Below are 22,711 nucleotides of genomic sequence, written 5' to 3'. Positions count from 1 at the left end.
GGGTTGTGCTGAGAGGAGCTTGCATCTGGGGTAATCTGCCTTTCAGTAAATCCAGGCTGCTTTGGAAATCAATAATCTCACTTTTAAGCATGGAAATAACAATAGATATAGTTGGCCTATCATTAGCAAATTCTTGCACACACACCAGCCCAACATGTATGCATCTCAAAATTTCCATTTCAAAGCATGGTTCACGTATGATTGGGTCTGTTAATGCCACAATGTTGTCTGCATTCCACATTTTCCATGATTGAAAACAGGATTGAAATTCTTAGCATCAATACTAAAACTCATAAGAAACATGCAATTGAAGTTCTTAAAAAATGAGGCAATCATATAAGGAAGACTTACAAATCCTAGAAGGCTCATGGCCTGCTCATCATCATAAAAGCTAGATTTTTTCTTCCACTAATTATTTCAAGTAACAACACTCCGAAACCGAAGATATCTGATTTCTTTGAAAATCGTCCTTTCATTGCATATTCAGGGGACATGTAACCGTGAATTTTAACAATAAGACATTGAATCTTGTTATCACAAACATTAGGGTTATTATCTTCGTTAATTTAGCAAACTAAGGTACTTACTATGTTCCAACGACCCTTGTAGTATTGGCCTGATCCTCATTGATCCCAAAAATCCTAGCCATGCCAGAATTTGATATTTTTGGATTTAGCTCTTCATCCAACAAGATGTTACTTGCTTTTAGATCTCTATGAATAATTCTTAATCTATAATCCCTGTGAAGGTACAACAGACCTCAATTTTGCTCTTACATCGTCTGTATTTCTTTGGAACTGATCTCCTAAGCCAAAATGGGGCATTAATAACCAAACAAAGGTTATAAGCTCTCCTCCTCTGTTTAGTTGAGCAGCATGAACATTGCAAGCCATTGGGCTTGCAATGACTTGCAGCATAAGACAACATTTCCACCCACACTTCACTCATTAGTTACGCAGGCCTTCGAGGAAGGTCTTTGTTTTGCTGCTTGTTGTCACAGCTAGGTCTCTACCGGCTCTATTCGTTAGGGATTCTCGCCTTTTCGAATGAAGATTTGTCCCAGGCACGAGACCTGCTCTTCCATTTCGGTCAGAAAGGCGCAAACAGCCGTCAAGGCGACGAGAGAGACCGCCTTGCCCGATCATTCCATTACATACTTCTCCAACCCTACTCTTCGGGGGATCCATGTGAAGCAGACCGGCAACCAGAGATTCCCAACGAACGGGAATAAATAGGGTTTTATGCAAGGCAAGCAGTAGTCACTCCTGCAGTAACTCCTTCCCCATCTTTGCTCCTCCTGCAACTTTAATAGCTCTTTTGCGAGAATACATGCATCAAACAACACAGATTTGCTTTTGTCTCCTTTCACAGCAACAGGTTCCACTTCAGTATTTACTTCAAGGATTCTAGCACATGCCTCTTTATGCTCTTGATCAAATTGCTCTTGTCCATGGTCGTCGGGCTTTCTATTGAAGAAGTGTGTGGCCTCGGCACAGTTATTGCGGAATCTTATTTCGCTAATACGTGCTTCAGAATACATCATTGTGGGCTGCACAACTAGAAGAAATAACATATAATCAGACATTTCTTTACAAGATTGACGATGATCAGTACTACTGTCTTCATGAATCTCCTCCTTCTCCTTCTCCTTCTGGTAGCAGAGTTCTGTAGCAACATGCCATAATATAAGGCTCTCATCAAATTTTACGTCGACAATATAATGCATCAACTTCAACTTGCTACTCTCAAGACGATCAGCATTCTGTAGAACCCATTCTCCTCGAGCTGAATATATCCTCTTCGTAATGTCAGAATCGGGATCTTCTAGAAAATAAGATTTTTTTTTTTCAGCTCGTTAAAGATGAAATCCCATAGCAGTTTTGTAAATCGTGTCTTGGACACTTACGTCTTCTTTTCATACATATTCTTTAAGAAATCCTCAGGGTCCCATCGCTCAAAGATAGCAATCAATTTTCTGACAAAAGAACGAATCTTTTGACGACGTTCTTTCAAACAATAATGTATAGTATCAAGTTGCATTGACGTAGAGATTCAGACCACCTCTGGAATAGGATTTGTCCAGCCCGTCCATAGCGACTTGTATCTGCTGTCTGCGGCCAGTTTATCCTCTTGAGCTTGAGATAGTTTCGGAGGAGAAAGAGAAAGCTTTTCTTTACAGCTTTTATGAGGAACCATTTCTTTACAGCTACTACGTACTTATTTTGCCTGGATGACAACTGGATGGAAGCAGCAACCCAATCAGAGAAAGCCATCATAAACAGAGCAATTGTATCGAAGAATATGGCACCAAAGAGCAAGGTATATGTAATTCCAACGTCAATCTTGCGAAAATCATTCTTATCTATTGAATAGAAGGTTGAAATGGCTGCCACAACCGCACACCACGATATACATCGGGCAGAGTATCCCAACATTGAATACAGTACGATAACCTTGGTATAGAGAAGTTCGTAGAAGAAGTTGAGTTCAATCGCTAGCACTTGAAAGGCATCCTCTGAGTCTCTGTTCTGGAAAAATAGCCGGCTCTCTTCGCGCTCCCGGAAACTAAAGATGATATCCACAACGAGACCCTGGAAGATTTTGAAGAAGTGATAAGCATGCTTCACCGCCGCAAGATCCCCCAGCCTGCCTTCTTCGACTGGGTAACGTGAAGCCTTGAATTCTTGATTAGGTTCTCGTATCAACTCTATTTGAGTTGGGAGGCTGGCCTCTCTCTTCGAAGCGTATTCCTCCATGAGCTTTGCATATTTAGGCCCTGGGTCCGGTGCTGTAAGATTCGATTTCCGGAAGTTTTTCAGGTTTGCCCGATATAAAGCACGTGTTCGCTCACCATACTTGATGGTTCTAGCGAGAAACAGAAGGAAAGTAGGGAGCCATAACTTGTTTCTGGGTTGGTATTGGCTGAAGGATTGGACGAAGAGAACGAACTGGCCTAGGAGCCCAACCAGCTGCCTTAGCCAGAGGGCATTATCCTCCAAAGAAACAGCAGTCATGGTATCTGGACCACCGAGGTGTAACAAAAGAATGGGAGCCCAAAACGCCAGAATGCCAGAGCAATCATGAGGTTTTGGATTTTTTTAACCGTTGGAAATAAGTCCCACTGTAAAGTTACTGGTCCAAATGGCCAGTATGTAGGCTGACCAGATCAACAATAGTACCTTCCAACTTTCTGTTCTCTTTCTGAATGGTGCGACCAGAATTAGAATGGCCTGTAGTAGGAGACTCAATAGAACAAAAAACTGGATGTTCCATTCGTCATATTTCTCATTCACTACGGTAAAGATGTGGCTAAACATATCCTTCAATTCCTTTGATTGCTTAATTTTCTTTCTCCTTTCTTTCTCCTTGTTCAACATCACAACTTTTAGTTTTTAAATCTATAGATTTATATTCTGCTATCAAGTGAACTTTATCTTAATTTATCATATTTCTTAAAAGATCTTTACCATTTGTTCTTCCACAGTCCGATTAATGAGCATAGTCTAGACAAAAGTTTGAGTTAAGTATATTTGTCCTTTTCTAGCTATTATCTGATTTGTAATGTCTCTCCATTAATATATAGATAAGGAATAAATAATCAGATCTATTGTACATTTGTATTACAATTCATATTGATTGAGATTGGGAAGTTTAAAGGCCTGTGGCGAAATCTAAATCTCACGTTTTTCTTGTCATCGAGGTAATCTTTTTTCTTGTCATCGAGGTAATCTTTATACGATATCAAGTTAAATTGTACATAGGATCATCTTTTAGCCATGTGATGTAGAAGGGAGATACTTGCCGCCAAACTCAAAGGAAAGAATAAAGAAAAGAGTTTCCAAGTACATGGCTCACCCATGTAAACTCTATCTGGATTGCATATCTTTAAAAAGTACAAGACTGCTAAAAACATCTTTACCATTGCTTCCTCTTCCACAGTCCGATTACTGAGCATATGTAGACATTACAAAAATGCAAACATTGGAAAAGACATTGCAAAAATTAAATGTAGTTTCCCCCAAAAGTTGTAACCGTCATTTACCATTTTGTGCTAAAAGGAATTGAAGTTGTTTATTATGGTAAGATTTAGGTAAGATCTCCATGTTGGTCTAATATAAAATTCACAATATTACATGCATAAATAATTGATAGTTTGACGGGGAATATGATAAAAATTGTAGGGAAAATAAAAAAATGTCCTTGTTTTTTAAACTTTCTTAAAAATTACTCCATAAGCTTTTTTATTATTTTTTTATTATATATATATATATATATAATCACTTCCTATGTTTAATTATGTTGATTGTCTTTGATCCACGTATTATTACATGTGTATATATATCTGTAATCTCAGATTATTCAATAATATCAGAGAAGCATTTCATTCTCCAAACTACTCTGTTTTCAGTCGTCTTCTTCCTTCCTTGTTTTCTAGTTTCCTAACTGAGAACTTGACAGAGTTCATAAAGAAGTCGTTGAATTCTCCACGTGAAACAAAACAGGCACCAACTGATTGCAGAATTAACAACCTAGAAAAACAGAGGTTAAAGTCACCTAAGGGAATCTCATGAACCCCACTGGTCATCTTGAATATTGCTCAACTGGATTGTTTTGTTCTCTTCAATGTCTTCGAAAGGCCGTGGAGAAAACACAGAGCGACACAAGAGAGTTTTGAGAAGGAGTTTGGGAGAGAGACTTGAGAAAGGAAGATAGAGAGGGGCTTGTGGAGAAGGAAAAGCTTCAAGAGAACTCAAGGGGTAAGCTTTTTATGATTCTTGAATGATTTGAATTAGAATTGTAAGAAAAAAATTGCCGCAGAGCAATTTATGATAAAACTGTTCCTACTACGTAAATCATATAATTAACAAGTCCAAAATCAAACTAACATACTAGCTATCGGCCTTGAACCATTGTAACAGTAACATTGTTAACAGAGCATTTACTTGGGTTCTGTTGAGCATCTGGGGCAATTTGCCTTTCTGTGAATGCAGGTTGCTTTGGAAGAGGCAGATCAACAGTCTCACTTTTAAGCATGGAAATAACAGTGGAGACAGTTGGCCTATCTTTAGCAAATTCTTGCACACACAGCAGCCCGACATGTATGCATCTCAAAATTTCCATTTCAAAGTAGGGTTCACGTATCATCGGGTCTGTTAATGCCACAATGTTGTTTGCATTCCACATTTTCCATGCCTGGAAACATGAAAACAGGATTCAAATTCTTAGCATCAATGCTAAAACTCATAAGAAACATGCAATTGAAGTTCTTAAAAAATGAGGCAATGATACAAGGGAGACTTACAAATCGTAGAAGGCTCATGTCTTGCTCATCATCATAAAAGCTAGAATTTCTTCTTCCACTAACAATTTCAAGTAACAACACTCCAAAGCTGAATACATCTGATTTCTCCGAAAATCGCCCTTCCATTGCATATTCAGGGGACATGTACCCACTGAGTTTTAACAATAAGACACATTCAAATATTGTTACATGAAATATTAGTGTAATTATATTTGTGAATTTGGCCAAACAAAGGTACTTACTATGTTCCAACGACCCTTTTAGTATTGGCCTGATCTTCATTGCCCCCAAAAATCCTAGCCAAACCAAAATCTGATATTTTTGGATTTAGCTCTTTGTCCAATAAGATATTACTTGCTTTTAGATCTCGATGAATAATCCTTAATCTGGAATCCCTATGAAGGTACAGTAGACCTCGACTGATTCCCTCGATAATGTTGAAGCGTCTTCTCCAATTTAGTAGTTTCGGTTTGATTGAATCTAAGGAAATTATTCAAATTAACCAAATAAGAAAAAGGAAGTACACTTGGATTGAACTTGCAATGTGAAAAGTATGTATCTACAGACTAAGATACAACAACCAAAGAATATCATTTCATTGTTGTCTCTCTATGTAGATAAGTGTAGATTGTAATATTGGAAGATAATAACAAAGGCATAAGCATGAACTAACCAAAGAGAAATGTGTCCAAACTTTTGTTTGGCATGTATTCATAAACTAACATCTTTTCTTCCCCTTCAACACAGCAGGCAAGGAGTTTAACGAGATTCCGGTGCTGGAGTTTAGATATGACCACCACTTCATTCATAAATTCTTCTTGCCCTTGTCCAGAGGCTCTTGAAAGTCTTTTTACTGCAATTTCTTGTCCATTTGAAAGTTTTCCCTGTAAACAAACAAACAAACAAGTAATTGACTACATATTCAAGTTGTTAGGTAATAACACTCTACAAGAGCAACCATTATTACCCTGTATACAAGACCAAATCCACCCTGGCCAAGCTTATTTGATTGATGGAAGTTGTTTGTTGCACTTGCCAGTTCCTGAAGATTGAATAACGGTAGCTCTTGGAGTTTAACTTGGGTCACGTTGTCTTTAAGATTGTCTTCACCAGAAAATTTTTTATATGCTTCCCCCGTGTCGAACACTAACATCCTCCTTTTCCTTTTCTCTACTGGGCGTTTATACAATAGTTGTTAGTAATCTCTCTGTAGCATTCAAGACTATTTTCTAAGTGAAAAGGACGGTGCATATTACCTTTTTGATTAGCCATCCAACGCCACAATAAGTAAGTACATATGCCAGTGCATATTACACCTACAATCACTGTGACTGTTACGATTACTTTCACATTTCCCTTTTTATCTGTAAATTCAGACGAAACATCAAACTTAAAGTAGCCAAACAGTTGCATCAGCTGTGGATGATTTGAAGCATAAGATAAATTTTGACAGAAAACAAAAACAACTTACCAAGTTCTGAATAAGCCAAACGAACATAAAGATCAACTCCGCCACTTGAGAATTTCTGTAGGTCAATTAAGCTTCTTGTCCATTGCATACAACCAATGCCAGAATCGTATGCGCAAGCTATACAGGAACAATTCTCCAAGCATTGGTTTCTACATTTTTCTTCAACAGCAGATGACCAATCTGCCAAGTCTGGCACTTTCATCCTCGTCAATTTCAAAAATCCATCTTTTTTGCCCCCATCACTGCCATTGTTCACCCTCTCACACTGCAAGGGTCTCTTCCTCACACATCCACCAGTCCAATTTCCTCTGTTCCATTCTTCTCTGTTCTTTGGCTCAAACCCCGGTATACAGCTGCAAATTGGTGAATTCTGTGAATTACAGCTTCCAAATGCCCCACACTTGCCATAAACATCGCAGTCAGTATTCAAAGCTGACCACCCGATCACCCAACGATCATCCCCAGTGTCGAAATGTGTTTCCAGTACATTTCCTTGTGCATTCAAGACAAAATTTGTTGTGAAAGACTCGTTTGAAAAGGAAAATAATAAATAGAATGTTCCATCATTATCAGGTACAAGAGTAACTCCATCACGATATAGAGAATACATGTTCGGTACTCCGATAAAGACTTGGCCGTTCCATGGACCACTCCGCCAGTATGTGTTACTGTCGTTCCAGATGAAAAATTCAGGAATATTTCGAACCTCAATACCGGCAGAGAAGTTTCCAATGGATGGATCAGAAGGACTTTTCCATGATGTCGTCTGCACTTTCTTACCCGTTCTAACATCCGTACTAATTTTCATATTTTTTATGACTGTATTAGAAGGATGTTGGAAACTCTCCCATATGATTGTCCCTGTAGTGTAACCTCGCAAAACAAGGTTTCCAGAATCTAAAAGCTGGGCACTCGGATTGACAACAGAATTTGTTAAATTTGATGACCAGAGAACCTTCTTTTGCCCATCTAACACTACCAGATTGCCATCTTCGGATATGGTAAGAATTCCAGAGGAATTCTTGAGGGGATTGTTTCTGTTAGCAACCCATACGACAGTGAACACAGAAATTTCAGCATACCATATCCCAACATACCGATCGGTAGAATTTGGAGGGCTGAAAAATCCCAGTTTGAAGTCACCCCCATTGGAGATGATCGTTTCAGAGTCGTTGATGAGTTTAGCTGCTGTGATGGTGTCTGTTGCAGAGCCAAACTGTAAACAAAAGCAAGATAGCAAGACAAGAAAAGCAGACAAGTTGGTGCTTCGAACCAGTTCCATAGATTCAACGCTTCTTGTTTTGTGAGAATACAGATTTTGAATGGCAGGAGCGACGAGCATTATTGATTCCTTGCTTCTCGTCCTCATACTGGTCTTCGACAGATATTTCTATCAAACGCGTTTTTCTGTCAATGCTTCCGACTTTCTATCGTTGAAAGCTGCCTTTTTGGACTAGACGCTTCAGTTTTAACACGTGTATAAACTAAATAAACTAACTTTTTATTTATTTATTATTATTATTATTTTTTGGGAGCAAAGGAATAGAATCAAAGAAAAACAGAGAACATGCTATGTGGAAGAAGAACCGAAGAAAGAAGAAGAAAGAAGAAGCAAGTAGAACGAACTAGATGGCAGTCAATTTTGATGTGCTTGGTCCTTCCATGATAAACCGGATTTGCAGCAATATGAAGGGCTGATTGACTGTCACAAAACAAAAGAGCAGCCTGTGGATGAGGAATTCTGAAATCCTTGAGAAGAGAAGTCAGCCACATCAACTCACAACATGTGGAAGCAAGAGCTCGATATTCTACCTCAGCAGATGATCTTAACACTGTGTGCTGTTTCTTTGATTTCCAAGACACAAGTGAATCACCAATAAACACACAAAAACCAGTGATAGACCTTCTAGTATCTAAACAACCTGCCCAATATCCGAAAAAGCCTTAAGGTGAAAATCTAACTTGACAGAGAAAATAAGGCCTTGAGCAGGAGAATTTTTCAAGTATCTCAGGACTCGATGAGCAGCATCTAGATGAGGTTGCCGTGGCTTGTCCATAAACTGACTAAATATTTGAACTGAGAAAGCTAAGTCTGGTCTTGTAATTGTCAAATAAAGCAGCCTGCCAACTAACTTTCTGTAGCTTGTGGAATCTGAAATGAGATCACCTTCGAGAGTTTCAAATTTTGTTCCAAAGGAAGTTTAACAGGTTTAGCAGCCAATAAACCAGAATCCTCTAGGATTTCAAGAACATACTTTCGTTGGCAAACAGAAAGTCCTTCTGTAGACCTAGCAATTTGAAGACCAAGAAAGTACTTCAAAGACCCTAAATCCTTCAACTTAAATCTGTCATTCAAAAGAGTAATGAAAGAGAACATTGCCTGTGGATCATTGATTGCAATAGCTACATCATCAACATAAACCAACAAAGTAATAAAAGAAGATCCTTTGAGTCGAGTGAACAATGAGTAATCTGCCTTGGACTGTGTAAAACCAAGCTCAATCAATGGAGTGAAAAATTTTGAAAACCATTTCCTAGATGTTTGCTTCAATCCATACAAAGATTTAGTTAACCTACAAACCTTTGTCTCCCCCTTAGTGCCAAAACGAGGAGGCATAGACATGTACACTTCTTCATCTGAATTCCCATGCAAAAATGCATTGTTTACATCTAATTGATCTAAAAACCAATCCTTTGTTGCTGCAAGTGCCAGGAAACATCTAACAGTACTCATCTTAGCAACAGGTGAAAAAGTCTCATGGAAATCCAACCCTTCACATTGAGTGTACGCTTTGGCTACCAACCTAGCCTTGTATATTTCAATGCTTCCATTAGATTTGTACTTTACTTTATAAACACATTTACAGCCAATGAGATGTTTATTAGAAGGCAAATCAGTGACTGCCCAAGTTTCATTTTCCTCCAAAGCCTTAATCTCAGCTTTCATAGCCTTACACCAAAGTGGATTCTTAACAGCTTGATGATAAAATTTAGGCTCAGGTTGAGATGAAATGGAAAGACAGAAATGTTTATGAGAAGAAGACAGGCTATCATAAGAAATGAAATTGGACAATGGATAAGGTTTACCTAAGTTGCCAAAATTTGAAGCCGATTGAGGTGAACAAGCAGAAACCAGTTTACAGTGATAATCTTGCAAGTAACTAGGTTTGTGTTTGATCCTATCTGACCTTCTAAGAATAGGAGAAGGTGCTGCATTAGGAACCTGGAAAATGGTGTCTGCAGAAGGAGAAAATGAATTTTCTGTAGAATCAGAATGTGAAGTTGTGTCTGCAGAAGGAGAAGTTAAAATTTTTGCAGATTTAGAATGAATAGGTAAAATGATGTCTGCAGAAGAAGAAGATAATATATCTACAGAATTGTTGTTTGGTGATGGAACAATAGGAGGTGGTTGGATGTTTGATGGTATGGAATCAAAATATTCTATGTCAGGAGGCATTGGAAAAGAAATAGAAGGGGAAACAGCATCATGCATATGCATTGAAGGTGAGGAATGACCTAGAGAAGAAGCATAAGGAAATATGGTTTCATGAAATATGGCATTTCGAGAAATGAAAACATAATGAGTATGAAGATTATTAAACTTATGTCCTTTCATGCCATATGGATAACTTATGAAAATGCAAGGTGTAGCTCTTGGATCAAACTTTTTTCTATTTCTAGACAAAGTTAAAACATAAGCTAAACATCCAAACACTTTGAGGTGTGAATAAGATGGTACAACAGAAACTAATAGTTCATGTAAAGATTTATTGGATAGAAGAGGTGTTGGAATTCTATTGATAATATGAGCTACAATTAAAACACAATTCTTCTCACAAATATCAACCTAAATTAATAGGCAAATAATTGGATGATTTACCTGCAAGTGCACGAGGTTAACATAGTAGTATAGGGTGCAAGTACGGGGTCATTCCCACGAGGATTGCTAAATTTTGCTTAAAATTAATTCCAAAAGTAAAATAAAACAAAAATTGGATTGAGTTGATAATAATACAAAGGTAGGGCTTTGATATCCATCACTAATTATATTTAGCTAATATATCAATATGCCAATGTTTTGATCATGTTATGAATATCTAATGTTTGTCAAGCTAAGGGCATTGGTGTCTACTCCTTAAGCTATTGATTTCCCTAAGCAACGAATTAGGCATGTGTATTGAGAATCCAAGTTCCTATTGATCATCTTTATTTATTTCAAGTGGAGTACTATTAATTCTCGATTACTTATCCTCTGGCATGTCAGCAAAAATTATTATTTGATAAAATAACAAATGAATGTACATTTAACATCTAATAGTGACTACTATCACGTCAAGAAGTGATCAGTACGTACTTGAAAGTATGTAGCATTTCTTTTATTTCAATAGCATGTTTTAAATATCAATAGATAAGCCAGTACCAAAAACAAACAACAAAACAGAAAAACATTGAAACTATGAAACAAATATAATCCAGGCAGATCTAAAAACACAAACACAAAGGCCTCAAAAAGGCATCCAATGAGGGTCTTGCCACTGTCTAGTGGTAGATCGAGTAGAGGGAACATGTCAAAGGAAAAGCTCCCAGTTGAACTGGTTGTAGCGGCCTAATATGCAATCTTGTGAGGACGGAAGTTTGCACTCCTATCAATTTTAGTAGTTGACTAGCTGTTGAAAGAGCCGAGTCTACTCTAGACCAAATGTATTAGAAAGCAAGGGCGGAACTTGAATTTTAGGTGGATGAGGGAGGGACAAAACTAAAATGAATTATTTTTAGCGGCGGAGTAAAATTTTGATTTTGAAAGGATTATAAAGGTATTTAAAATAGAAAAGAGGGAACCCCTAATCAATGTAGTTCTGCCCCTGAATTGGAGAAACTCTCCAATTAGATGTAAGGTTACTATTTTGGACACTAAGAATGAATGAGTGAATCTTCTTCAATAATGAGCTGTTATTTTACCCAGCAAAATAGACTGCAAGGACCCCTCCTTCATTTGGGTAAAAAAAAAGACCCAAGCGTCTACAACAAAGAGAATAAACCCATCATCAAAATTCACTTCAATTTACTTATATAAATAAAAATAAATAAATAAATTTAGTAGGCCTCATTTGTATCTTTTGGGTTAAGATTTTATTTATTTATTGTAAAGTTTGATTAATTATTTGTAAACTATTCCAATATGTTAGTCAACAAATGAAGCTGACAATTATAATCACGTTTCAAGGATCATCCTGACTGACTTTCATGAGCCCTGGCCTTCCAATAAACCATGCATGTTACAGCCTGGCCGGTTGGCTGATATCAATTTTCTGGGTGGAAAGTCTTCCATTCGTTGTGAATGATTTTGAAGGTCAAATGTGAAAGTTTTAATGAAGAGATGTTTTGATCAACTTGATCAAACCGTATGTATTGTATTAATATAAATAGACTTTTACATTTGAGAGTTTGAGTACATGTATATAACATTTGAAATTTAAACCTATACAATTTTAAATGTCTAGAGAGCTAAGATAATAAGATAATAGAAAGTTGATGCTATCCTATCTTGTAGAGGCTGCTATGGAGATGGACTCTTGTATCTTTGAATTGTTGATAGAATATGAGATATGCTTGAGTTTGAATCTGCCTAGAGATAGTGTCGTGATAATTGGCACAGTGGTTAACAAAATGCACACTTTTGAATAAAATTGTAACATCTGACTCATTGAGAGAATGTTTGAAAAAGATGATCATTTGAAAATGTGAATACTTTTTTGTGTAGAAAGTGAAGGGGGTACAGGCACAATTTTAAAGGTAGTTTAATGTACCATTTGTAAAAGAAACAGGGAAATATAGTAAACGAAATTGCTCCAAATGTGTGTTACAATGTTACTTTCCTTAAGAAATTATTTGCACTTGACTATGAGATTAAATAATTATCAGTTAGATCAAAGTTAATTTGACTTTAGAGCACGTACACCCAAGCTTTTATAATAGCTTAAAGTTTGTTGAGCCTTGTAAATGCTAACTTCATTTTCTCTCTTTTCAATGTGGGACTCTCTTCATTTATTGCACTTTAAAACCTTTCATTTTAAAAGATTCTCAAGACACAAAATAATATTTAATAACTATTAATTTTGAAAATATTTCTACACTATTATTTTCAAATTAAAAATTTTATCAAATACCTGATAGCGTTTTTAAAAGTCATGTTTTTTATTAGAAAAAATGTCACATATATTCTCAAATGCTCACTCTCAAGTATTTCTCCCTAACATGGCCATAAAAAATCTCCAATAAATATTACATATACGTTCATTTGTTATGTTATCCAAGGGTCATTTTCACTTAGAGAGTAGTATTTTTCTTTTATTAATTGTGTTTTGAAATCAATATTTTGTTTTAAACTGCACATTTTATTACTTACGTAGTGAACATGGTTTGGCCTGTTAAAAATAAAAATAAAAATAAAAATATCTTGGTATAAAGGCTTTAGCAACGCTTAACTTGTAAGATTGGGGTCCGTTTGGATTGATGATGTCAAGAAGTGCGATTTAAACATCATAATATTAAAATATACGTTCTTAAAAATGCAATTTTTAAAAATGTTGTTAAGTGTTGGCAAAATCGCAATTTAGTCTCTAAAATTATGGATTTTTAAAGCGTACCCAATCGCCTGTAATTTGAAAACCCAGTCTTTTAAACATTTTCAAATCGCAATTTTAAAAAAATGTAATTCTAAATGATCTATTTTCTAAGATTTAGTTTGAAATCATAATTTTAAAATGCAAAATTGCAATACCTAACGCACTCTAGCTAACAATGTAAAATATATCTCCATATATATGGAACAACATGAGTAAGGAGTTTTCTAGGAAAGTGACCGTCCAAGATAAGTCATATAAAATCCAAAGGAAATCGTCCATTGTAGCTTTCCTCAATCTTCGACTGTGTAGCAATTAGGTGAATAATGGTGGAAGCCCATATAGCCCAATAAAGTGGATGACGATAATTTCTCTTCAAATTGGAACAGGGACAACAAGATCACAAGAAACTACGTACAATTTCCAAAGAGTCATACAAATAACCCTCAAAGTCTTTCAACACGTATAACCACCAAGTGGGTTTTTCAAAGAACACATGCTAGCTATCGGCCTTGAACCATTGTAACAGTAAGATAGTTAACAGAGGATTTACATGGGTTGTGTAGAGAGGAGCTTGCATCTGGGGCAATCTGCCTTTGGGTGAATGCAGGTTGCTTTGGAAGAGGCAGATCAATAATCTCACTTTTAAGCATGGAAATAACAATGGATACAGTTGGCCTATCATTAGCAAATTCTTGCACACACAGCAGCCCGACATGTATGCATCTCAAAATTTCCATTTCAAAGCATGGTTCACGTATTATTGGGTCTGTTAAGGCCACAATGTTGTCTGCATTCCACATTTTCCATGCCTGAAAACATGAAAACAGGATTGAAATTCTTAGCATCAATACTAAAACTCATAAGAAACATGCAATTGAAGTTCTTAAAAAATGAGGCAATGATATAAGGAAGACTTACAAATCCTAGAAGGCTCATGGCCTGCTTATCATCATAAAAGCTAGAATTTCTTCTTCCACTAATTATCTCAAGTAACAACACTCCAAAGCTGAAGACATCTGATTTCTCAGAAAATCGACCTTCCATTGCATATTCAGGAGACATGTAACCACTGAATTTTAACAATAAGACATTGAATCTTGTTATCACAAACATTAGGGTTATTATCTTAGCTAATTTAGAAAACAAAGGTACTTACTATGTTCCGACGACCCTTGTGGTATTGGCCTGATCCTCATTGATCCCAAAAATCCTAGCCATGCCAAAATCTGATATTTTTGGATTTAGCTCTTCATCCAACAAGATGTTACTTGCTTTTAGATCTCTATGAATAATTCTTAATCTAGAATCCCTATGAAGGTACAACAGACCTCGACCGATTCCTTCAATAATGTTAAAGCGTCTTCTCCAATCTAGTAGTTTTTGTTTCACTGAATCTAATGAAATTATTCAAACCAAAAAAAAAAAAAATGAAAGTGCAGTCAGATTCAACTTGTAAGGTGAACTTTGATCATGTTTGAAATAGAAGTAAATTTGGTGAAGTCACATAAGAAAGGTAAGCATTTACCACTATGATACAACAGCCTAGAATATCATTCCATTTTTGTCTCTCCATGTAAGTAATTTTAGATTGTAATATTAGAAATTCCAAACAAAGGCCATCAACATGAACTAACCAAAGACAAATGCGTCCAAACTTTTGTTTGGCATGTATTCATAGACCAGCATCTTTTCTTCCCCTTCAATACAGCAACCAAGGAGTCTAACGAGATTCCGATGTTGGAGTTTAGATATCACCACCACCTCATTCATAAATTCTTCTAGCCCTTGTCCAGATGCTTTTGAAAGTCTTTTTACTGCAATTTCTTGTCCATCTAACAGTTTTCCCTGTAAACAAACAACTTGACTACATATTCAAATTGTTAGGCAATAACCCTTGACAATATTAACCATTACCCTGTATACGGGACCAAATCCTCCCTGCCCGAGCTTATTTGATTGATGGAAGCTATTTGTTGCACTTGCCAACTCCCGAAGATTGAATATTGGTAACTCTTCGAGTTTAGCTTGGTTAACGTTGTCTCCATGCTTGTCTTCACCCATGCTCAACAATAAAATCTCCTTCGTTTTCTTCTTCCTTGCTGGGTGTTTATACAGTAGTAGTTAGCAATCTCTATGTAGGGAAATGTCGTAACTTTTCTTCGTGCACTGAGCTAATAGGAATGTGCATACAAAGAAGAGAGAAGAGAAGAGAGAGGATCAAGAGGGTCCTTGCTACATAGAGGAATGTGCATATTACCCTTTTGGTTAGCCATCCAACGCCGGAATAAGTAAATGCAGATGCCAGTGAATATTACTCCTATGATCACTGTGACTGTTACGATTACTTTCACATTTCCCTCTTTATCTGTAAATCAAAGAAAACATCTAATTAATTCATCCCAAATAGGCTAGAGAATATGTACCTTTTTTTTTTTGGTAAAACAGAATTATCTTTTAGAAGGACTTCCTAAGCTCGACAAGTTGGGGGGTGAATTGGGTTTGTTTGAAATACAATTTTATCTATTTTTTAACATAAAAGTAGCCTAACAAATGCACCAGCATCGGATGATTTAAAGCAAAAGATAAATTTTGGCAGAAAACAGAAACAACTCACCAAGTTCTGAATAGGCCAAACGAACATAAAGATCAATTCCGCCACTCGGGAATTTCTGAACGTCAATTAAGCTTCTTGCCCACGGCATACAGCCAATGCCAGAATCAAATGCGTAAGCAATACAAGAACAATTCTCCAAGCATAGGCTTTTACATTTTTCTTCACGAGCATATGACGAATATTCTTCAAAGTCTGGTACTTTCATCATCGTCAGTTTCAAAAATCCATCTTTTTTGCCCCCATCACTGCCATTGTTCACCTTCTCACACTGCAAGGGTGTCCTCCTCACACATCCACTTGTCCAATTTCCTCTATTCCATTCTTCTGTGTTCTTTGGCTCAAACCCCGGCAAACAGCTGCAAATTGGTGTATTCTGTGAATTACAGCTTCCAAATGCCCCACACTTGCCATAAACATCGCACTCAGTCTTAAAAGATGACCACGTGACCTCCCAATCCACCCCACTGTTGTTGGAATATGCTTCAAGTAGATTTCCTTGCTCATTCAAGACATAAGTATATGGGAAAGAGTCGTTCGAAAAGCTAAAAGATAAATAGAATGTTCCTTCTTTATCGTCTACAAGACTAAATCCATCACGATATACAGAATACATGTTCGGTATTCCGATAAAGACTTGGCCATTCCATGGACCACTCCGCCAATATAGTCTACTACCATTCCAAATAAAAAGTTCCGGAAGATTACGAACATCAATACCGGCAGAGAAGTTTCCAGTGGATGGATCAGAAGGGCTTTTCCATGATGTCAGCTGCACTTTCTTACCCGTTCTAACATCCGTACTAATTTTCATCTTTTCGATGAATGTATTAGAAGGATGTTGGAAACTCTCCCATAAGAATGTCCCTGTAGTGTTTCCTTGCAAGACAAGATTTCCAGAATCTAAAAGCTGAGCACTCGAATTGACGACAGAATTTGTTAAATTTGAAGACCAAAGCACCTTCTTTTGCCCATCTAACACTACCAGATTGCCATCTTCGGATATGGTAAGAATTCCAGAGGAATTCGTGAGGGGATTGTTTCTGTTAGCAACCCATGCGACAGTGAACACAGAAATTTCAGCATACCATATCCCAACATACCGATCGGTAGAATTTGGGGGGCTGAAAAATCCCAGTTTGAAGTCACCGCTATTGGAGATGATGGTTTCAGAGTCGTTGATGAATTTAGCTGCTGTGATGGTGTCTGTGGCAGAGCCAAACTGTAAACAAAAGCAAGATAGCAAGACAAGAAGAGCAGAAAAGTTGGTGTTTCGAACAAGTTCCATAGGTTCAACGCTTCTTGCTTGTGAGAATACAGATTTTGGATGGCAGGAGCGAGGAGCATTATTGATTTCTTGCTTCTCATCCTCATACTTTTTCTTCGACAGATGTTTCTATCAAACGCGTTTTTTTTTTGTCAATTCTTACAACTTTGTGTCATTCAAAACTAACGGTGGGCCCACAGAAGCATTATGGCAGAATATGTTCTTATGAGGAATGCTTTTTTGCATTCTACAAACCATCTCCCTACCATCTCTTCTCTCTTTACTTTTTTTTCTGAAAAAAATTGAGATGCTTTTAAGAGAGACGGTGAAGAGATGATCTTGAGAATGCATTGTACGTAGCATCTCCCTGTTCTTATTGAGAAAACTCCCCATCGTATATAAATATGCTCTTATGAAGGTGAGCGATGTGCTTGAGATAATTTTCTAATATAAATTTTCTCTTTTCCTTAACATAAAAAAAAAAAAAAAAAAAAAAACCCTTCACTTTTGGATACGGCTTGAAATATTTGGACGCTTCAATTGTCCACTTCACCATGAAATCATGAATGTGGTTCAAGTTCATGGAACGTGAAATCAAGATATGAATCTAATCTATATATCTATATATATATATATATATATAAAAGACAAGTTTTGGTTCAAAGAGAGCTTAGAATTACGACACATGTCATGAACTCATACTTTAAAAAAGCATAACCGGTTTTTTTTTTTTTTTTTTTTTAAGTGTCTTCTTAACTCTCTCTATTAACCCAGTTAATGGTCAGGAATCCTGAGGCTATAAATAGGACATCTGTTCCATTAATAAAAAATAATAATAAAATATTATATATTTTTAAAAAACAATTATAAAAAATTAAGGGGTGGTTAGCCATCCATTGGGAGTGGCCAAACCACCCCAAGGGCCAGATCTAAAAAAAAAAAAAATCCATTTGGCCCTTAATTGGGAGCTGCCGGGCCACCCCCAAAGTAAACTTATTCACCCCTAGGGTTTAACATCTTTATTTTTTGATCCCTATGGTTTACTTTTTGTCATAGATGGTCCCTTTGGTTTGCTTAAAAGCCGAGATGGTCCTTCCATTCATCTGCCGTTAGTAGACTTGACGGAAATCCACGTCACTGACATAGGGACCAATTACATTTTTACACATGTCATAATTACCAAATCATCAAATGTGACTGAATTTACACATTTGCCACGTAATAATTTTTTTTTTTTTTACAAATAATAGATTAAAATACTAGGAAAATAGATTAAACGGACCCCTTCCAGCTTCCATTGTTCTTCCACGCCAACCTAATAGAAACCCCAAATCCATTCGAACCCAACCCTAATCCTAACAGAAACCCCAAACCCATTCGAAGCCAACCCCAATCTCCGGCCACGATGCTTCCCCAATCTCCATTCAAACCCTAAGCTTGATACCCTGAACCCATTCAAACCCAACCCCAATCTTCGGCCACGAGCCTTCTTACCCAACCTCTGGCCACGAAACATCCACACTCTCTGGCCACGAAGCCTCCACACTATCCAAACTCGAGAAGCCACCATCACTATTGCCAGAATCTTCCTTCGGCTTATTTGAATTGCATATCTGTCGCTCAAGAGTTGTGATGATATTTGGTTTCTCAATTTTCAATTTGAATGATTTAGTTTGCATTGTTGCCCTGGATATTCCAGCAAGTATATGGAAACTAAAGTAAATCAGTTCTTATTGAAACAAAATATGTTGTTGCAATTTTCTGCAGAAAACAGATTAGATAAACAGAGCAAGAAAATCTGATTTTTATTTTTTTCTTGTATATTGTGAGTGCGATGCGGGCAAAGTTCTAACCCCACTTGAAATGGTCTGCCATTATCGATCGAGATATTCAACCACTAAGGCCGTAGCTTATTACTGGTCGCCATCTGTTAATGCATATCTTCTAACTTCCACCTGCAAGATTTTAAGGTTTAACACTCAAACCCAGCAAAGAACTCCGCACTACAAAAAAATATGAGTTTTTTGACGTGGCAAACAGTAAATTATGTTTGCCACGTCAAAAACTTTTGACGTGTCTAAGTAAGCACGTCAAAAAAAATTTTGTTGACGTGTCTTTTTCTACACGTCAAAAGTTTTTTGACGTGTGAAATTCACACGTCAAAAGTTTTTGACGTGTGGAATCGACACGTCAAAAACTTTTGACGTGTCAATTTGACACGTCAAAAACTTTTGACGTGTCAATTCCACACGTCAAAAAACTTTTTTTAATATAAAAAAAATTAACAATAATTTTGATATAAACAAATATGCATTAACAAACTATTAATGTTAATTGGCATAAAAAATTAATATTTATTGTCATTAGTATAAATTATAGTTCATTATCATTAGTATATATGTATGCATGCGTAAATTGATCAGTCTATTAATATTAATATGATAGCTACACATATTATTTTTCTAAAAATATATAAAACATACTCGATGCATTTATTGGATAAGACCTGCAAAACTCATATGAACTCGACAAACACAATATATGCGGCCGGTTAGTTGATACATTTAATTATATATCTGTACATCTAGAATATATGGGTTTTTTTTTTTTATATTCTCTAATTAATTTTAATTGGAGAGAATAAATATATATATATATATATATATATATATATGATAGAGTAAATACTATTTTAATAACATTTAAATAAATAAAATTTTATGAAAATAGTTTAAATAAGATAATATATAAAAACTTATATAAATATATATATATATATATTTCATATAAGTTTTTGACGTGCCATGTTTGGCACGTCAAAAACCTTTTGACGTGTCATGCATGGCACGTCAAAAACTATTGACGTGTCAAGCATGACACGTCAAAAAATTATATTAATAATTTTAATTATATAATTAATAATTTTAATTATATCAAACATAATTTTAATTATGATATAAAAAAATATGTAATAAACAACACTTAATGTTAATTGGCATAGAAAATTAATTTTGATTGGATAGGAAAATTATATATAGTTTATCATATTAGTATAAATGAAGTTGGTATATATATATATATATATATATATATATATATATATATATATATATATTGTATGCTTAAATTGATCAGTCTATTAATATTAATATGATAGCTACACATATTATTTTTCTAAAAATATATAAAACATACTCGAAGCATTTATTTTATAAGACCTGCAAAACTCATATGAACTCGACAAACACAATATATGCGGCCGGTTAGTTGATACATTTAATTATATATCTGTACATCTAGAATATATGGGTTTTTTTTTTATATTCTCTAATTAATTTTAATTGGAGAGAATAAATATATATATATATATATATATATATATATATATATATATATATATATATATATGATAGAGTAAATACTATTTTAATAACATTTAAATAAATAAAATTTTATGAAAATAGCTTAAATAAGATAATATATAAAAACTTATATAAATATATATATATATATATTATATAAGTTTTTGACGTGCCATGTTTGGCACGTCAAAAACCTTTTGACGTGTCATGCATGGCACGTCAAAAACTATTGACGTGTCAAGCATGACACGTCAAAAAATTATATTAATAATTTTAATTATATAATTAATAATTTTAATTATATCAAACATAATTTTAATTATGATATAAAAAAATATGTAATAAACAACACTTAATGTTAATTGGCATAGAAAATTAATTTTGATTGGATAGGAAAATTATATATAGTTTATCATATTAGTATAAATGAAGTTGGTATATATATATATATATTGTATGCTTAAATTGATCAGTCTATTAATATTAATATGATAGCTACACATATTATTTTTCTAAAAATATATAAAACATACTCGATGCATTTATTTTATAAGACCCGCAAACCTCACATGAACTCGATCGGCCAACGCAACATATGTTGTCGGTCAGTTCATACGTCTAATTATCTATACGTCTAGAATACTAATTTATTTTTTCTCTAATTATTTGTAATTGGATAGAGTAAATATATGATAGAGTTAATATAATTTTAATATAATTAAATTGTGAATATCATTTATAATGATTTAAATAAGATAATATATATAATTATTAATTGTAGGTTTTTGACGTGTCATGCATGACACCTCAAAAAACTATAAATTTCAATTTAAATTTTATATTTTATATATATATATATATATACCAAAACTCTATTTTTTATTTTGATATTAAAAAATATGTATTAAAAAATAAATTAATGTTAATTGGCCAAAAAAATTAAATTTTGATTCGATAGGCAAATTATAGTTTATCATATTGGTATAAATTACTTAGTATATATGTATGCTTATATATTACTTAGTATATATGTATGCTTATATATATATATATATATATATATATATGTATCATGTATGCATAAATCGATCAGTCTAGTAATATTAATATGATAGCTACCCATATTATTTATAAACAATAATATATAAAAAATACTCGATACATTTATTTTATAAGACCCGCAAACCTCACATGAACTCGATCGGCCAACGCAACATATGTTGTCGGTCAGTTCATACGTCTAGAATACTAATTTATTTTTTCTCTAATTATTTGTAATTGGATAGAGTAAATATATGATAGAGTTAATATAATTTTAATATAATTAAATTGTGAATATCATTTATAATGATTTAAATAAGATAATATATATAATTATTAATTATAGGTTTTTGACGTGTCATGTGTGACACGTCAAAAACTTTTGACGTGCCATGCATGGCACGTCAAAAAGTTTTGATGTGTCATGCATGACACGTCAAAAACCTATAAATTTCAATTTAAATTTTATATTTTATATATATATATATATATATATATATATACCAAAACTCTATTTTTTATTTTGATATTAAAAAGTATGTATTAAAAAATAAATTAATGTTAATTGGCCAAAAAAATTAAATTTTGATTCGATAGGCAAATTATAGTTTATCATATTGGTATAAATTACTTAGTATATATGTATGCTTATATATATATATATATATATATATATATATCATGCATGCATAAATCGATCAGTCTAGTAATATTAATATGATAGCTACCCATATTATTTATAAACAATAATATATAAAAAATACTCGATACATTTATTTTATAAGACCCGCAAACCTCACATGAACTCGATCGGCCAACGCAACATATGTTGTCGGTCAGTTCATACGTCTAATTATCTATATGTCTAATTATCTATACGTCTAATTATCCCATACGTCATTTGATAGAAGTTATATGATATAGTACAAATAATTTTAATAAAATTAAAATAAATATAATTGTAAATTTTGTGTCTAATTAACAAAAAAAAAAAACTTTCTTGGATATAGTTCTGACGTGCCATGTGGCAC

At 34.6% G+C, this 22,711-nt stretch overlaps 2 protein-coding genes and 1 pseudogene across 8 annotated transcripts; all 3 read right to left on the bottom strand.

The window, feature by feature from the left end:
• Window positions 1–731: 731 nt before the first annotated feature.
• Window positions 732–3,317, bottom strand: LOC148589906 (uncharacterized; annotated as a pseudogene).
• Window positions 3,318–4,856: 1,539 nt separating this feature from the next.
• Window positions 4,857–8,082, bottom strand: LOC132170281 (G-type lectin S-receptor-like serine/threonine-protein kinase At1g11300). Of its 2 annotated transcripts, none has more exons than XM_059581198.2 (7): window positions 6,774–8,082; window positions 6,559–6,666; window positions 6,270–6,475; window positions 5,976–6,186; window positions 5,545–5,782; window positions 5,303–5,453; window positions 4,857–5,193 (listed from the first exon to the last, which is right to left on the bottom strand). In XM_059581198.2, the coding sequence occupies exons 1-7, from the start codon at window positions 8,053–8,055 to the stop codon at window positions 4,894–4,896; spliced, it is 2,496 nt and encodes an 831-aa protein (XP_059437181.2). In that variant the 5' UTR covers window positions 8,056–8,082; the 3' UTR covers window positions 4,857–4,893. The 2 variants fall into 2 exon arrangements, with proteins under 2 accessions (XP_059437181.2, XP_059437183.2); XM_059581200.2 differs by having other exon boundaries at window positions 6,270–6,472; window positions 6,774–8,055.
• Window positions 8,083–13,796: 5,714 nt separating this feature from the next.
• Window positions 13,797–17,334, bottom strand: LOC132169971 (G-type lectin S-receptor-like serine/threonine-protein kinase At1g11330). Of its 6 annotated transcripts, XM_088512436.1 has the most exons (8): window positions 16,014–17,298; window positions 15,864–15,866; window positions 15,636–15,764; window positions 15,314–15,450; window positions 15,034–15,244; window positions 14,556–14,793; window positions 14,318–14,468; window positions 13,797–14,208 (listed from the first exon to the last, which is right to left on the bottom strand). In XM_088512436.1, exons 1-8 carry the CDS (start codon window positions 17,296–17,298, stop codon window positions 13,900–13,902), a joined length of 2,463 nt encoding a protein of 820 aa, XP_088368562.1. In that variant the 3' UTR covers window positions 13,797–13,899. The 6 variants fall into 6 exon arrangements, with proteins under 6 accessions (XP_088368562.1, XP_088368569.1, XP_088368564.1 ...); XM_088512443.1 differs by lacking the exon at window positions 15,864–15,866 and having other exon boundaries at window positions 15,314–15,494; window positions 15,650–15,764; window positions 16,014–17,334; XM_088512438.1 differs by lacking the exon at window positions 15,864–15,866 and having other exon boundaries at window positions 15,314–15,498; window positions 15,657–15,764; window positions 16,014–17,334.
• Between the last annotated feature and the right edge of the window lie 5,377 nt (window positions 17,335–22,711).

Source organism: Corylus avellana, chromosome 1, assembly GCF_965113065.1.
Source record: "Corylus avellana chromosome 1, dhCorAvel1.hap1.2, whole genome shotgun sequence".
NCBI classification, from domain to species: Eukaryota; Viridiplantae; Streptophyta; class Magnoliopsida; order Fagales; family Betulaceae; genus Corylus; species Corylus avellana.
The sequence above is the reverse complement of the archived record's forward strand: the minus strand, read 5'-3'. Positions and strand labels throughout refer to the sequence as shown.